Source organism: Aythya marila (assembly GCF_965140915.1).
Source record: "Aythya marila genome assembly, chromosome: 3".
Lineage (NCBI taxonomy): Eukaryota > Metazoa > Chordata > Aves > Anseriformes > Anatidae > Aythya > Aythya marila.
This window is the reverse complement of record NC_139044.1, coordinates 91,012,851-91,031,900: the sequence shown is the minus strand read 5'-3', so window position 1 is coordinate 91,031,900 and position 19,050 is coordinate 91,012,851. Positions and strand designations below refer to the sequence as shown.

Genomic DNA, 19,050 nt, shown 5'->3' with positions numbered 1-19,050 from the left:
TTTACTGAAAGTATGGAAGCATAAGTTGTCATTTTTCACTTAAGGATTAGTTAGTTTTTTTTTTTTTGTTTGTTTGTTTTGTTTTGTTTTTGTTTTTGTTTTGTTTTGTTTTGTTTTTATGAAGTGATGTTCTTATTAGGACCAAGCCAACAGTAAAAATATCCAATAACATAGTGACTTTTATTTTCAGGCAATTTGCAGACATTATCTATTTAATCATTGCAATATCTTTGTGAGATGATTGCATTTATTTATCTACAGCTTCAACTGAAGAATATGAACTGGGGATATTAATTAATTTACCCAAGGGCACAAAGGGTATATATATCTGTATTTATATTAAAACATCTTTTCAGCTAATTGTTAGGTGTGCATGTCACTAAACATTTTTTTTTCCAACTCTAATTCAAGTTCCCATAATGTTAATAATGTAGCTGCGAATGCTAGTACAGAAAATCTTCATTCTTTTCAAAAAATAACTGACCATTTAAACAGATCATCTCTGATTCACTAGGAGTTACTTGATCCTTTGATAATGATGAAGAATCACTGCTATTCACAGCATTTTAGTAGAGTCATTAGGTTGAAACTCATAGTTTGTATTGTATGTATGTCCATTACATAAACCTGATTGTTCATAATAAATCCCTGTATTAACCTCAGAGGCACAGCAAAAAGGAATGAATAGGTACAGACACTCAAACCATGTATGCACACACCAAGAATAATAATAAAAATTTATTGGATAAAGCCTGTATACAATGACTGACACCTTTAAATGAATAGGCACAAATGATCTGCTGAGAGAATGTCACAATAATTTGCTTTTCTATCAATGACATATTCTGCCATGTGAAAAGTAATCTCCTTTTGGATCCATACACAAGAGTGTTAACAAACACCAATAGGGACTAAACGTGGGATAGCAAAGCAGTATATTAAATGTGTCTCTATCTCAGAACAAAGGACATAATGTTCTTGCTAATTTTTAGCTACAGACCTAATTCAGCAACAAATATGAAAGCATAGTCTTGTGTTTGAAGATATAACTCAGTGTTGTCTCCATTTTCAAACTCAACAGGATACTACTCAAAGCCTTTAAGGATCTTTTGATATTAAGTATATTAAAGTGCTTTTACAAACAATTGTTTTGCTTATGAGGGGTGGTTGGAGACTTGTGTTTCAGTGTTCTGACATTTCCAGGGTTTACTGATAGCTACCAGTTTTTCTTATAAGCACCTTAGTACTACTGTAAGTCCTCTCAGACCAAGCTTGTATAAAAACAGGTTTTCTGACCTTGTTTTCCACAGAAACAGTGTCTGTAAATGCACATGTCATAACCTATTCAGAGTTTATCAGTAATTTTTTTTTGGTATTTACCAATAAATACCAATGAATTTACCAGAATTAACTCTCCTCCAGACTCCTTTGCCCACTGTGCTTTTAAAAACTGAAGAAAGGCTGTTTGATCCTGACCAAAGGATTTCTTATCTCACGAATCTCTACCCTGCACCCCCAACCCCCACCCTTCTACGTTTTCTTAATGTGCATATAATAGCATGCAAAATCACAAATTATACAGTGTATATATAATTGGCAAAGAAAAATCTTCAACATCATATTTCTTTCTTCCTTTATTTTGTTGTGTCTTTTTTCACTGTGTTGCTGCCTGGCCTGATTTATCTTATAAGTCCTTTATAGCACACACCATTATCTGCCAGCCTCATACAGTGTCTTGGATATGTAAGGGCACCTCATGTGATACAAAATGCACATACTCAGGCAACCTGATTGAGCTCATGCATACTTTAGAGTGTTTCTTGATTCTTTTAGGTGTGAGTAATGCAGCCAGTAGAATTGAATCCCAAAGACAGGGATTTTGAATGTTTGTAAAATTTAACATTTTTTTGCTGCCTAAAACTTACAATTTCATCAAGAAATGTGTTGCTATAAGGTCAATTATATAACCAGATACTAAACTATTAGAAATCTCCAGTTCTGTCATATTTCTTTAATGATATATTACAATATTTCAGTGGCTTTTTACAAAATACAGGTATTTTTTTAAATCCAAGCAATCACTTACTCATTAAAAATGGCTGTCCACCTCCCAATGTCAGGTTGGATGGGGCTTTAAGCAAGCTGGTCTAGTGGGAGATGTCCCTTAGCATGGCAGTTGGGTTGGAATTTAATGTTGATCTTTAAGGGCCCTTCCAACACAAACCATTCCATGATTCTATGAAAATTGGTTGTAGACAAATTGCCATTGACACTGACTGACGTAATTTTCATTTTCCTTAGTCTAAATAACTACCTCTGTACCTTTCAAAATGCAAGCAAGGTGCTTTTGCCATATGACATTTCATAGCACACAAGATATAAATGTGGTACCTACACACTAAACCAAATTAACAATTGTGTAAAAAATTTCAAATGCTTACCAAGGGGGCAATTGCATTTGAATCCATTTATATCCTCTTCACAGGTTCCTCCATTCCAACAGTGTCCATCTAGACACTCATTCATGTGAACAGAACATGTTTCTCCTGAAATTTTATATTAAAATAAATAAATCAATTAACATGCAGATCTGTTCAAATTGTAGGGACATATTATTAATGGAAAAGGACTATCAGAATGTTGACCTCACTGGCCAAGGCACACTTAGTAGAGCACACAGGGACACTGGTAGACATCCTTTATGTCATGAATTTTTCTACTTCATTTGTTACAAGAGTCCATTTTGACAGGCAATATTGGAAGCATGACAATCGAGAAAATAGAGAGCTTTCCTAGAGAGGATACATGCAATCCTGGAGGGCTTTCCTGTTATACAAAATTACTGTATTCAGGCATTTATTTATTTATTTATTTATTTTTCAGTTGTGTCAATCGTTTTCTTTCATTTCACTCACTGTCTTCTTTGAAAAAGAATGGCAGAGTATCATAGAACATGAAAAGCAGGCCAACACTAATTCACAGAGTTATGTGTAACAGTAGAGTTCAGCTTATGTTCCACAGAATGTTGCCACTACTGTGATACTAAATATACCTTTCCATGAATACAACAGAAGAGGATAATCAAGTCACTAAAGAATATATAATGAAGCAAAATACAGATATTACTTAAAGAAATAATTAAGAGCTAAGGTGGGAAGTGTAATTAAATGTAGATTTGTTACAGCAGGGGTTGCTTTGATTTGTAACAGGAATAGGTACTTCCATCCACGTGAATATGGAGGAAAATCATAAGTGCAGTGCTTATCATAGGTCAGCAGTGTATAAAGCATGTGCGGCTTTTGGTGAACCTCAAAGAAAAGTATGAAAAAAAAAAAAAAGAATCCTGAAATTGCCCTGAATTCTTTGCACTGAGGAAAATATTTGGTCTCTTATCCTCAGCACACATAAATGCCTTCTCATGCAATCATATGTATCAAGATAGTCAGATCTGAAAAACCTTTATTTTGTCACTAGAAGTACCTACCATATCTACCAGAAATAGGCCTTCATCAGGGAAGCCCATAGTAGCAATAAGGTTCTGTTCCATGCTTAAAATGATTGGCAGAGTAACTTCTATGAGTGCTTTTCTTTTTTTCTTTTTTTCTTTTATTTTATTTTCTCATGTCTACCCATGTTCTACATTGTTCATATGATTTTAAGATACCTGGAGGAAAAAGTGGAGACACATGTAGAGACCAAGGAGAGTCCAAATAACTCAGTAAACTAAAGAGCTACCTGCTTGATAGCAGCAGTTGCTGAATGTTGCTTAATGTGCTGTGCCACCTGTCAGGAATATAGACATTTGGAAGTGGCCAAAATATAGATGTTTTTAGATTTCTTTTTATATTTGTAAATTTTGTTTGAAGTGTTGAGAAAGAAATAGCACTATATGCAACCTTTCTGATCTAATTCCAATATTTTGCTTTCCTTATGTTTTCTAGTTCAGACCTATTCTCACAGCTACGTCCCAGAATATGGTAGGTCTCTTTGGAGGGAGATAAATGGAGATGCATTGGCTCTCTTCTTATGCACAGATAAATGGAGAGTAGCACAGAGTTTCTTCTAGGAGTAAATAACATGTTTACAAGCCATGGCTAAGCTGCAATATGTACAAGAAAAACTACCTGAAACAGATTCTTTCATGTCCTTTAAGTTGTGGTATACTTCTAATGGATAAAGTCTAAAATAAAACAAATGCAATTCTAAGGGAATTGCCTCTTGAATCGAAGGCAGCAAAGGTATCTTTGTGATCTGTATGGTACAATAATTTGAAGACATGGCTGTACCAGACACAACTACAATTTCTTCCAAATTGTGGACTGTTGTTAACTTTGTTTTTTTATTTTCTTTTTGAGATATGAAATTTAGTGTGGGATGAGTCAACTTCATTTAGGCTTCTAACTAGCCTATACTTCTATACTTTTCAACTGAGAATTTACAGTGAAATTCGGCACCCTAAATGATGTTATCTAATGCTATATAGAAAATCCTGTATTCAGCCTCAAGAAAATACTTCCTAGGGGATGAAATGGACACTAAGCAGAGACAGTCACAACAGTTTTATAAAAGTACCATAAATTGGTACCATTTAGTCTGGCAGTCCTGATAGGATACTGGGAAATAGATAGTAGGCAGTCCTGATAGGATAGTAGAAAAGAACAAAGACAGAAAGGGCAGCAGTGAACTGTGCAGTATTTCCAAAAACTAACAAAAAATAGTCTGCATTGCACAAGGTGAAGCCTTTGAGGAATTCAAAAGTAAAAAGACAACCAGATGAACAGACCAAAAGGTTAATTCTCTGGCCATGTTTTGACTGAAATATATGAAATGACACATCTGGGGATTCCTGAGAGGATGATGAAATAATGAAGGCTCGAGAAGTTTGGGACATGAGATGAACATTGGAGCTTTAGCTGTTTTGAGGAGCAGTGACAAAATCTAATTGTATGTAGAAACAGTGAGAAAGGATTCAAAGCCTCCTACTGAAGTCTAACCAGAAGCATAGTGATTTAAGCAATATGAGAAAGGAAGCAGAAAAAGGGGATTTATTTTTTGCCTTCATTTGGAAAAAATAAAATAAATATTGGTTATAGTCCATATCTAAGAAATTCCCACTAGTGTTATCAGAAACTGATTTTAATTTCAAATATCACACTATTAACTCCCATTCTTTTAAGACTTTATAAATACATTTTTTCTTAATGTATTAATCTATACTGCAACACTCCATAGATTAAAATATTTAGTCCCAATTTAGATGATTGATCCCAAATGTAAATGTCCAGACTAATACTATACAGTAGAAGTACACCTGCTGTACATTTTCAACACTGCTGAAAAACAACTTGGTTTCAGGTATTTTGCTTTTATTTATCTGTGGCAATGTTAAATGTGTGTGAATTCCATTCTGCATTTAAAAGAACAAGGGAATTAGGAAAAAAAGTCCCTGCTCTGATAGCAATGGTGTTGATTTTACGCCTGGAGGCTGTTATTACAGCTAAATTACTTCAGTTGACAAAGAAGCAATTACATGCCACTCAGCCTCGTCTCAGTTATCAAGCTTTGAGAATACGTTTCTCATAACTGACAAAAATATTTACAAAAACCACTGACTGATTTACAGTTTGTGCTAGCTAACAGTACTTGCAGAATGATATAGAAAATGATTTAATTTTCTGAAATATTCCAGTTGAAAATACTCTTAACACATTAAATAGTTCAGTATTTTCTATCTAAAAGTTAAAAGTGCCATTGTATTATTCTGTACACCTCAGAAAAGGCTACAGAAACAGCATTTATTTTATTATTATTATACGTGAATGATGTTAAACCTTGGAAAAAACTTCATGTGTTAGTGCAATTTCTGCCAATCAAATAAATGATTGTGTAATGAAAATGAAAATAATTCCATTTTGTTTTTGTAGATAATAATTATCTCTTGTAGTTATGTGTCCTAACAAAGAGTGGCACTAAGCTGGTAGTTGCACCCAACAAAAGACATGTCCTTCTCGCATACAGTTGCAATGGAAATATAAGAATTTATGCCTTCAGAATAGGAGGGCAGTATTTGGACAGTACTTTTTAAAATGTTTCAGAGAGAAGAAAAGAATTTACGGAGTTAATGTGTGATATTTTCTGAGTATGCAAGACAGGAAGAAAGGTAGAAAGGCTAGATGCATACAGTGCATCCATTTATTTTTATTTTTATTTTATTATTATTATTATTATTATTATTATTATTATTATTATTTAGTATGCAGATAATCTCAACTACACATTTGAAATGGAAAACCTTATTTGAACATACAGTAAGAATAACTAATTGGCTACAAATTACTTTCAACATCATAGTATGTTCATATAAATATTTTCTGGGTTTAGACTTTTAAGGTTAACATTAATATAACAAATCCAAACATAATTAGTAGTATAACACAATATTTAATTAGTTATTTAATAAATCATAGCTTTGGGTCTGAATTCCTAAGCAATTCACAGGGTTCATGTAATCAAATTCTGAAATACAAGCATAATGTTAAAACTCATCATAAACTGATTCTGTTTCCCTTTACTTTATAGTGTGTTTTATCATGTATAAAATTGCAGTGTTCTTAAAATACATAACAAATAATTAGAGCTGCCTAGGAAACTCTGTTACTCTAATAACACATGAGTTTCATGGCCTGACGCTTAACAGCTTTCTACAGGCACACTGATGTTGCAGAAGTGACTGATTATTCCGCAGAACAGAAGACTTGCTAAGAGATATGCGTTTAGGACCTTCAGCGGATGCATGCTTAGAAATTTGGCAGACACATAGTCTATCAGGATTACTAATGTAGTGTTTAAAGAAATCATACTATTTCAGCAAATGAAAACATTCATAAGTTCTCAGGTAAATAGACGTAAGAAAACAAAGGAATACTCCATTTCAAAATATAATGGATGAAGTCTCATTGAATATTCCTTTACTCTGAAGTACAGGCAACTCTGTAAGATTACAACACTGAAAGTCTGCACCTTTCAGTAGTTCAAACTTTATTTTATTTCTGATGACAAAAGAGCCTAACTTCACACTTTAAATGAATGATTTTAACTGTTTTGACATTTTTTAGAATATCTGCAAAACTATACTTTTTTTTTTTTTAATTTCAAAGTAAGCTTAATTACATATTCTCAAATTAAATATTCATGCATTAGAGTAAAACCAGGAATGATTAGAAAGCTTATTTTTTTAATATAATAGATGTTATGTATAAGTATCTGTATTTTAATGTCATCCATTTTATAAATTGCCACTGCTACTTTTAATGTCTTTCAGGCTTAATTCATGCAAAAATATCGAAATGCCACACTTCATTTGCATAAGGTTCATACCAAATTTTGTTTTATAGGCATAATGGAATATAAATTTTGACAATGAAAAGATGGAGAGAGTGAACACAAAAAAAATTGTCTAAGTTTACTATTATTAGTATTAGTATTAGTATTAGTATTAAAAACTATTAACCCTTAAATTGGGGAAACATTACTTCAGGACATAAACTGCATATTTCTATTCCCAGATCAGATGAAAAGCAAATGTTTTAAAATTCTGCTTAATGTAATCCTAATAAAGCACTACTGAAAAAAAATGCTTGTTTTTTTTTTTCAGTCCAACTAGTAGCCATAAAAGCTAACAATATATTTGCAGGTTGCAATCACAACTGCCTGGCTAATGAAAAGTTAATGCATATTATTAAGGACATTACCAAATGCCTATTTAACACTGATAGACATGGGGCATCAACTGCCTAACTAGGAAACCTGTTCCAGTGTTTGACCATTCTTAAAACAAATAATTTTTTCTGACTATCCAGTCTGAAGCTTTCCTGGTGCAGCTTTGTGCCAGTCCAGTGCATCCTATCATTGGTTACCAGAAAGAAGAGATCAGCATGTCCTTATCCTTATCCTGAGGATAAACTGTAGATAGCAGTAAGGTCGCTCCTTAGCCTCCTTTTCTCCCAACTAGATTTCTCCCAACTCACTCTTCTTAACCTCTCCTCATACAACGTGCCTTCCAGCCCTTTTATCAGCCTTCTTGCCCTCCCCTGGATGCATTCAAGTACCTTAACTTATAGAAACATATAGAAAGTACCTTTCTATATGGTAGACTCTAAAACTGCACACATTATTCAAGGGGAGGCAGCACCAAGGCTAAATACAGTGAGAGAATCCCCTCTTTTGACAGGCTGGCTATGCTGTGTTTAATGCATCCCAAAATGCAGTTTACCCTCTTGGCTGTCAGGGAACGCTGCTGGCTCATGTTGAAATTACTGTCAACCAGCACCTCCCTTTCTGTCGAACAATTCTCTAGCCACTCATCTCCCTGTCTGTACCTGTGTCTGGCATTACTCCATCCCAGATGTAGAACCCATAATTTGCCTTTGTTGTATTTCATGCCATTGATCATCACCCACTGTTCCAATCTATCTAGATCCCTCTGCAAGGCCTCTCATCCCTCCAGGAAATTAACAGCACCTCCCAGTTTAGTATTGTCATTGAACTTGCTGAGGATGCATTCCACTCCTGCCTCCAGATCAAAATGTTGAACGTTGAACATTGACAGAAATATTGAACTAGACTGGCCCTAGGACAGAGTCTGGGGGAACACTGCCAGTGACCATCTTCCAGCCAGAGATTGGCCATTTGAGCTCTGGCATGAGTCCATCACCCAGTGCACTGTGAAGCGGTTCAACACCCATTTGGGCAATGTGTCCAGAAGGATGCTGTGACTGATGGTATCAAAGGCCATACCGAAATCCAGAATGATTACATCCACTGACTTCCCCTCATCCACCATGCATGTGACCTTATCATAGAAGGAGATGAAATTACTAAGGCAAGCGTTTACCTTTATGAAGCCATGTTGACTATGTATGACAATTGCTTTGTTCTTTAAATGCGTTTCAGTAGCATCTAGATAATCTTATCTATAATAGTTCCATGTATTAGGGTTAAACTAACAGGTCTGTAGTTTCCTGGGTCTTATCTCTAGCCCTTTTTGTAGAGTATTATTGCATTGGCTCAATTCCAGTCAGCAGGGACCTGCCCAGACTCCCAAGACATATTATGGAAAGGAGACCAGCTATAACATCTGTTAACTCCCTCATACTCTGGTGTGAATCCCTTCAGGTCCCATGATCTTATGAATATTTAACTGATACAGCTGGTGTCTTACAATTGTGTTGCCCACAACTGGAAAGTTGCTGCTCCCTCTGTCATGGGTGTCCAACTCTGAGGACAAGGCAACCCAAAATCTACCATGAATTTTAAAAAGTGGTAAAAAAAAAAAAAAAGGCATTAAATGATTTTTCCTCATCCTTACTTGCTAGGTGACCTTCTTTGTCAAGTATCAGTCTAATATTTTCCTTGGAATGGAAAAATTTCATTCACTGGAAATGGTGAACAGAAACGTGAATCCATTTGCATTCCTTAGTGCAGCAGAAACATTTTCAATACATTATATAGGTCACTTTGCCAAAGAATGGACTAACTAAGGAGACATCTCTATCTCATAAGAGTAGTATCTAGTATCTAGGTACCTTTGTCCTGCTACACAAAAGCACCATTTAAACCTGCCAACTGGCAGCTGCCAACCACAGGTAAGTAGTTTCATTCCAGATCAGTACCTGCTAATCTTACAGGCCTTTAAAAGGTCCTCATGCCCTTTTTGCATCCTGGTACTGTAAGAAACTCATATGAGGAACAATATTGATATTGTTATTAAAGAGTTTTCATTTTAGGTCTGCATTTCAATTTGGTTAGTAGGTCAGAGCAAATCTCTGTGTAGAGTATGTGGTGAATAGCAAAATATATGAGCTTGACTTCACATGCTACACAGATTAGTTAAGAATTTGCTGGAGCTCCTGGGCTCCTGTATCTTTTCACAAGACAGCTTGGCAGAGAGCACAGGAAGATTGGTTGCACAGCACACAGCCAGTCTGATCTAGTTAATAAAATAGCCATTAAAATAACAGGGACATTATCTGTGCATGTGACAATGCTTTGTAAATATTTTTTCATAAAAGTATTTCACCTAATTGTTTGTATCCAGAATCAATTTAATTTTACTGAATTAGGAACAGTAGGATGGGTATTAGTAAATTAAACATAGGTATCTGGTATTACATTAATGCTAGAGAGTATCTTGGCTTTCAGATATTACTAAAGAGGGCAGGAGTCTCATGTGCACCTCGAGTCATATCTGACCTATGAGGATCTCTTAGGCTGCTAAGACAACAGAAATGATATCTAATGCTTAGATCTGAAAGCACTGGAAGTAATCCCATAATGTCTTAAGTTTCCTATATATGCAGTGGAGAAAGCGTATTCAGTGATTCAGATAAAAGCTACATAGCAAGCTTATAGTATTTTATTCTGAGTTTTGAATTACTTTGGAAATTCTTCTTTCTTTTCCTACAGATGGAAAATCCATAAAACTAGAAATTTAGGGAATATCATTGAAGACAGTATGAAGGCAATGGACTGGTTTGAAATCAAAAAGAGGGGACTGAGAAATATCTTTCTATTTATGAAGATCTTTATAAAGGCTTTCTCTGTGTCCATTTTAATGTTAATAAAAGCTTTTTAATAATAGCCATAATATTACAATGAATTTCATTAAGAGCTATCAGAATGGCATATATACTAACAGAGATGAAGGAAGTTACATGTTGATGTGTCTTCTAGCTATACAGTTCTATGACTTGTATGTTTTTAAGAAAAGTTAGCAAAAATAGCAACAACTCTAAAATTAGCAAGTATTACAAGTATTTTTGCAGTCCATGATGACTACTACTTATGTGCCTGTAGGCTATCCTTTAATGAAAACTAAAAATCAAAATCCTATCTAATCTGTGAGGTAGTTTTCTTAAAGAATTAGCAGAAAACAAATCCAGCACTAAAAAGAATCAGATGCATCAGAATTCTCTGAAAATCTCAAAGACAAACTTTTTTTGTTTGTTTGTTTGTTTTGTTTGTTTGTTTCATTTTAAAATTGTCTCAGAAAACAGCTATGAATTTGATACAATGGGTAGCTATACAAACTGTGGGTCTGTATAGTTTTCATAATTTCATAATTGCATGTGGACCTGCTAAGGCATATCATGCCCCTGAGAACACTAGTAGAATGTAATTGTCCTGAGCAGCCCCATCTGGGACCTTCCCAAATACCCTGCCCATTGTCCAACAAGCCCCATTTCAGCTCAGCCCTAGGCACTCAGCTCTAGCCTGAGCTATGCTGTAGATGTGCCTGTTTATAGTACTGCCTAAGGCCCTGTCTCAAAAATGGACCTCAACTGACAGGATCCTTTGTATGTACATTGCAGCCTCGTCTCTGGCCTTGTCTCTAGGCCTGCCTCCTGCTGTTTCTAACTGGGACCCCTGGCCCTGGGCCTGGTCAATTGCTTTCAGTGCCTAGGGCTCTTGAGGGCAACAGGTTAGCAGGTCTCAGCCTGCTCTGCTTAGATGCTGCAGGACTGTGCTCTGCTTAGTGAGGGCAGTGCCTACACTTGGGTTTGTTTTCAGCCCTATTCATTGCTACCCGCATGAAGCAGCCTTGTACTTGCTGCTCCTTGATATAACATAGTCAATCTTCATTATATTAGTGTGTCCATCAGCTGTTCTAGACATTATTTTTTAAAGCAGCTAAATTCACTTGTATTGAAAAGGATAAGTTTTCACACAACCTTGTGTTTTTCCTTTCAAGATCTGTCTTTAAGAATAGCATCAAAGATATATTGTTCATTTCTACCACAGAAATGTAAAACTATTTAATAACATTTAAGAACAATGAATAGCTTACTGAAAGTACAAACACTTAAATGCTTCCTCTAATAGACTCTAAATGTTAGGTGGATTCTTCTGATGTAGCTGTGGCATAATAGATAAAAAAGCAAAGTACAGAAATTTAAAGTAATACAATGATATTAAAAAGGTATGTTATTTTCCCATTTTGGACAAAAAAAAAAAAAAGAGAGAGAAAACTGAAATGCAGCATATATAGAACATATTAATGTGTAACTTAAAAAGCTACTGGAAGACCAACATTGGTGATGAGTGTGAATTTTGTTATTCACTGCTTGCATATGTATAGAGCAATGATGGATTAATATCTTGCTATGTGAGTTACAGCATAATTTCAGAACAAAACAAAACAACAAGAAAAACAACAACAAAAACCACACATCTTAACTATACAGCAATCAATGTTGTATAGATACAAAACCTCAAGAGGCAATATTTCTCATCTACTTAGAATTCTCGGCAGCTGTCTTCCCATTTTTGTAAGTACCCGAACAAACAAGACTTTTAATGAAGGGTATGTTTGAATAAAGGCAACCTTTTAACAAATACTTCCAAGAAGAGCTTCTATTAAGCCGGAATGAAGCACAGCAGTATTTGCTTAGAAATCCAAGTCATTAATCATGAAAGCTAGAACCATTTGATGCTGAGCACTGATTTTGTTATATGGAATAAAATGAAGATATGGAAGAAGAGAGTCTGACAATGACTTCTCAAGTGAATAGAATTATGTTTGTTTGATACACTGAATCACAGCAAAGCAATATAGAGTATTTTCACATGACCAAAATGATGGAATAAAGGTTTTCATAAAACTACTAAATTTTTACAGGTCATACTGCAAGCTGCCAAGTCTGGCACAGGCCGAATTCTCTTGCTGGTAGTGGAGACACCAAAAAAATGTCTCCATATTAAAGTCTCCATCACAAGTACAGTTAACAGTTCAAAAGGGAAGAATGTGCTGTACGATGCTAAAAATATTATATATTATACATAAATACAATTTATACATATTATATAAAACAATATATTGATTTTTAATATGCAGATGCCCAAGTCTTGGATTTTTTATAAGCTTCTTTTTGTCAAATAAGAGTGTGCAAGCTGTTCATATTGATAAATCCCTTTACAGTGCCTAAGGAGACCCTACATAATAGAATGTAAAACATTTGTGAAATACTGATAGACATCAGACTAAAATGATAATTTAGGCAGAGGAGACAGCTATGAGTTGTCTATGTAAAATTTGGTTCTGAAATAAAAACGGACTCTAATTCTATATCAAAGAGTACCCAGGGATTCATTTATTAACAGCAGAAAAAACAAGTTGGTGGCTGGGTACTCATGGCTTGTTTTCAAACTTGTGAATCCTGGTACACATAGTATAATAGTTCTCAGAGATTTACAGAGTCCTGAGCAGGAATGACTTTGGTTTTACTCTTAAATTTATCTACTGCTGCCTTTGATATTTCCTCTGAAATTGAATTTAAGACTTATGAAGAAATTGAAGCACATGTGGATATGTAAAAAGGTTGAATTACATAGCATAACAAAACCAAAATGTGTCTTTCTAACATCATGCTGAGATACTCTTCACTGATTCATAACATGCAGTTATGACTGAACTTCAAATCTGTTCTATAATATAAAAAATCACAGGATCATAAAACCTTAGACAAAATATGAACATAGAAATACTAGAGTAGTGATAACATTTTTATAAATTTCTAGTCTTTTATTAATTGTTTTTGCTTTATACTCTATGAAAAAAAATTATGTTCAGTACATATGATAATGAGCTGCACTACATTAATAGTATTGTGAAAATTCTCTTGACTTTGAATTTGCTTCTCTTGGAATACTATCATATAATACCTCTCTGAGTGGTAAAATAAGAAAAAAGTACTTTCCAGTAAGATGTCATCTATATAAGTGCTCATGCTCACATAAGCACAGAATAGCAGAGGTTAGAAGGGATCTCTCAAAATTATCTACTCTGATCCCTCTGCTCGAACAGGGTCACTTGAAGTAGGTTGCCCAAGACCATGTGTGGATGGCTTTTGATGATCTCTGAGAAGGGAGATTCCATGACCTCTCTGGGCAATCTGCTGCAGTGCTCCATCACTCTCACAGTGTTTCCTGATGTTTAGATGGAACTTCTTGTGTTCCAGTTTGTGCCATTTCCAGTGAACACCACTGGAAAGAGTCTGGATCCAGACTCGTTGCAACCTCCTTTTCAGGTATTTATATAAATTGTTGAGATTTTCTGTGAGCTTTCTCTTCTCTAGGCTGAACAGTCCCAGTTCTCTAAGCCTTTCCTCATATGAGATGTGCTTCAGTTCCTCAATGAACTTCATCTGTTCCTTCACAAGACTCTCTCCAGTATGTCTATGTCTCTCTTGTACTGGGGAGCCCATAAGTGTACCCAGAACTCCAGATATATCTCACCAGAGCTGAGTAGAGGAGAAAAATCACCTCCCTCAACCTGCTGGCAGCACTCTTTCTAGGGCCATACAGGATATTGTTAGCCTTCTTTGCCACAAGATTTACTCCTGGCCAGTTTGGTGTCCACTAGAATCCCAGGCCCTTTTCTGCATAGAGGCTTTCCAGCTGGGTAGCCCCCAACATATACTAGTACCTGGGGTTATTCACCCTCAGGTGAAGGACTTTGCAACTACCCTTGCTGAACTCCTTGCGGTTCCCATCAGACCATTCCTCCAGCCTGTTGAGGTTCCTCTGAATGGCAGACTGCTCTTGCAGACTTCCTCTGCTGTGTCAGACATTCTTTCTAGTTTCGTGTCATCAGCAAATGTGTTGAGGGTACATTCTGTCCCATAACCCATGTCATTAAAGGAAATGTGAAGCAGGACTGGAGCCAGCGTTGTCTACATCATGAATTGCTGGTCTCCAGATAGACTTAATTCCACTTCTTTCCTCCAGTTCTCAGGCACCTCTTACAATCACTACAACTGTTCAAAGATTATTCAGGGTGGCCTTGAAGTGCACAAGAACTTGAGAGTGGACACAGCCAGGACAGCTGGCCAGACTGACCTTAGGGATATTGCATACTACATGACATCATGCTTATCAATAAAACTGGGATGATGGAGGAGGAAGAGGGGGATGTTTAGAGTGATGGCATTTATCTTCCCAACAAACTGTTATGTGTGATGAGCCCTGCTCTCCTGGAAGTGGCTGAACATCTGCCTACAGATGGGAAGTAATGAATTAATTCTGTGTTTTGCTTTGTTTGTGTGAGTGGTTTTTGCTTTACCTAGTGAACTGTCATTATCTCAACCCTTGAGTTCTCATACTTTTACCTTTCTGATTCTTTCCTCCATCTCACCTGGGAAGTGTGCAAGCAGCTTTGTGGTACTTAGCTGCCTGCCAGGGCTGAAATATAACATACATGTAACTGCATCTCTCTGTGTTCTGACAGTGTCTATATTCCTCCCAAGTTACCTGTCCTTGCTTCTAGCTTCTGTGTATTTCATTTTTATGCCTGAGTTTTACCAGGAGCTCCTTCTTCATTCATGCAGGCCTGTTTGCATCTTTGCTTGACTTCCTGCTCGTTCAGATAGACTGATTTTGAGCTTGGAGGAGGTAATCCTTGCCTATCCCATGGGACTCATTCAGGCACATTCTTGAAAGGGCCAAAGTCTGTTCTCAAATCCAGTTTGGTGATCTTGCTTTTTACCTCCTCTCCTGTCTAAGGATTTTGAACTTTGCCTTCTCACTGTCACTGCATGAATACTGCCTTTAGCCTTTAGATCTCTAACAAGTCCATCCTTGTTTGTGTGAAGTCAGGCAAAGCACTTGTCCTTGCTGGTTCCTCTGTTACTTGGGTCAGAGAGTTGTCATTGATGAACTTTAGAAACATACTAGTTCATGTATTCCCTGCTATATTGTCCCTCCAGCAGATATCAGTTTTTGAAGTCCCCACATGAAGACCAGCAAAGCACCAAATCAGAACTGAAATTTCATCAGTGTAATGAATATATATTAGGATAGATTTTGTTCAAAGAAGCCAAATACTTTTCCTCTTTTCTTGCAGACATTTAACTGGCCTGTGTTTATCTTTATGGAATTTAGGTCACCTCCTGTTTTTTTTTTTTTTTAACTATAATTTTTGATTTTTTTTCTTTTTTAATTTATTTCTTTTAGCCCTACCTCAGATGCATATATGGATACTTTATTTCGGACTAGAGTCTAGTCTAAACTTGCTGCAACTGATAAATGTTCCATATAGTCAACAGTAGTAGCAAAAAAGCACAATAATGATGCATTATAATTTGCATGAATAGCTCATGACAGAAAGCAACAGGTTAATGAAAGGGTGCAAATGATGAGCTCTGAGTGGAAAAATTAATACTGTTCAGAGTTGCCTACTTATAAATAAAAGAGGAAAGAGAGGAAATACCATATATTATTAAAGGTGTATTCAAATGACCAAAAAAAATACATGCTCAAATTGGGGACAACAAATCCATAAATGTTTATCAATTGCATAAATATATGTATATGCATATGTGTACAAATGAATATAAACATATTTGAAATTATAAATATTAGTGCAGAAATGTTAAAAGTGAGCTTAGCTAGCCAGGATTTATTATGAGAAATTAGCACTGAATTTGCAATTGCTTAATGGTTCAGCACTTCAGCACTGACCCAAAAAGATCTAAATAGATGTATTAGCCCAATGGTTTAACTGGAACTTACAAATATATTATGTGTGCTGTAAATGTCTCCCTGAACTAGAGCAAGAACCCTGAGTAAATTGGAAGAGTAAATTGTAAATTAATGATGAAAAACATTCATTATCAGTTGGTACAGATGGCACTATGTATATTATATTATCTATTTATATCACCACCAGTGATATTATACCACACATTATCAATAAATATATAGAAACATTCAGTGCATTACTATTTGTGCTTGATCATACAGATTAAATGGAAAAGCAACATTTTAGTGTCACTGAGAAACATGAATTGAAGATGAGCTTCTGTCTTTCACACAAAGTCTGAGTATCAGAGTGTTCACACAAAGTGGAAAATTAGTACAAAAAGGAATCACATTATCAGCTTTATGCTGATCAAACACAGTGCAGAAATCTACAGACTTGCATTCTAGGACTGATGTCTAAGACAAGTAGATGCTCTAAAATACTCATCTATCTTTGCTGAGAGAGTCTGAGCAACTAAGTCCAATAAAGCTGTTTATACATGTAGAGAATGGTACTGCTGATCTCATTACTCCTTATACTTTCCTGTTTCCTGTACCAAAACATTCATTCCATCACGAGATTCTGACATCCTGTTTATGACTGAAACCGCAATACCTAAAACTGCCTAATAGGGAAACTAAACAAACACGATTGAAATTGTGTTTTGGAACTTGATCATTTTTTATTGCCAAAAGCATCAAAATTCATGTTCAGAATTGTACAGTTAGTAGAAGAAGGGTCAGCAGAAGAACAGTTAGGAGATACAATGTAAGAATTTCCATACTAATTCAGTTAATACTCTGTCAAATCATATATACTTTCACGTATACACATGTATACACATAGTTCTTATAAAAAGGTCTTATAAACATTGCTGAGATAGAGTTGGACAGGCACATTTGTAGTACAAGGCACTTCAACAGTGAAAACTTACCTTTGAACCCTTCAGCACAATGGCATGAAAAGTGATCAATTAAATTCACACAGGTAGCTCCATTTTTGCAAGGTGAACTTGAACATTGATTAATTTCTACTTCACAGAAGGGTCCTTCATATCCAGGCATACAGTTACAGCTGTAATTATGCAAGTGGTCCTGGCAGAAACCATACTCAGAGCACTGGTTTCCAATGCAGTCATCTATATCAAGTTCACAGAAAGTGCCAGTGTAACCAAGGGGACATATGCACCTGTTGTTAAAAAGAGAAAATTAAAAAAGGCAGTCTCTGATAGCTGTGTATAGGTCAATAATGTCTAACATGGTTAACAATATTTTTACTTTTAATTACTCACAAATGAATTGGATTCTTTTTTAGTCTTCATTCTTTACATTTAATTAGTCACCAGGTAACTTTGTTTCACATAGACTGCTTGGAACTAAATTAATTAAATGGAACTGTGCAATAATCAAAATCGTATGAATTTAGATGGGACAAAATAGCAGCTGTATAGCTTTTAAAATCAAACTTCCAATTATAATATTGAAATAGAATCGGTGTGATATCAGATTAGAAAATAATTTCAAAACTGAATCTTACAGTCATATGAAACAAAGTGACTGATGTATAAAGCTAATCATGCCCAAAATAGTGGCAGTAGCTCAAAACAGTGCGCTGCTACAGACTAATGTTGCACAATGAGGCTTTGTTCTGTTATTGTTTGCTCAACACGTAGCAATATACACACATACATTAATACAAACAGTTTGCATTAATTAAACCTATTAAACTATTAAACAGAGTGTTCTAGTCCTCTTAATAATGTAAATTCTTACTGTAGATTAAGATATCATTTATTGAAGATTACAATATCTAAGAATCATTCATTTATTTTTTATAATCCAGACTGATCTTTAGTGGTGATAGGATCACAAAACTCAATACATATTTTAGAAACATAATCTATAACGATCTACGTCAAATTCTAAATGTATATTTACAAATAACATTAACACATAATATCATAAATGGAAAGTCTACAAAGAAGGGCCAAAATACTTTAAAATAAATATACTAGTAACTGTCATTATCTAAAATCTGTATTTTTTGGTAATATGTCTATTTTTCAAGAAAAAGAGATTTATTTATTTTTTTTTATGAAGCAAAATCTAAACTAATCAGGTCTTTAATTTTAATACATTTTCTGCTAATTAATAGCATTAACGATTAATAGTTACCTTTTACATTGATATCTTGTACATATAACAGTAATATGTACTAAGTGGATTATATTGTGTGTTTTTCTCAAATTTAACATATAATGACATAAGTAGAGTTCTGTAGGCTTTGGATATTAGCATCTGACTGTATTTATTTGTACCTCCAGCATTTGTATAAGATACTAAATTATACAACATGTTTGATTTATATTATCATTTTATCTCTAAGTTATTCTATGATTTTTTTCTTGAACACTGTCGTGGTTTAACCCGGCTGGCAGCTAAATACCACGCAGCCGTTCGCTCACCCTCCCCCCT

The 19,050-nt window shown here is 35.2% G+C and overlaps 1 protein-coding gene across 1 annotated transcript in view; it reads right to left on the bottom strand.

Annotated features, from left to right (window-relative positions):
• EYS (eyes shut homolog) overlaps nucleotides 1-17,640 on the bottom strand; it is a gene marked incomplete at its 5' end in the record, with an annotated part of 718,160 nt that extends 700,520 nt beyond the window's left edge. Inside the window, 2 exons of the mRNA XM_082756672.1 lie at nucleotides 2,442-2,546; nucleotides 17,511-17,640. Coding sequence (XP_082612798.1) covers nucleotides 2,442-2,546; nucleotides 17,511-17,640 — 235 coding nt within the window. The remainder of the gene's footprint in view (nucleotides 1-2,441; nucleotides 2,547-17,510) is intronic.
• Between the last annotated feature and the right edge of the window lie 1,410 nt (nucleotides 17,641-19,050).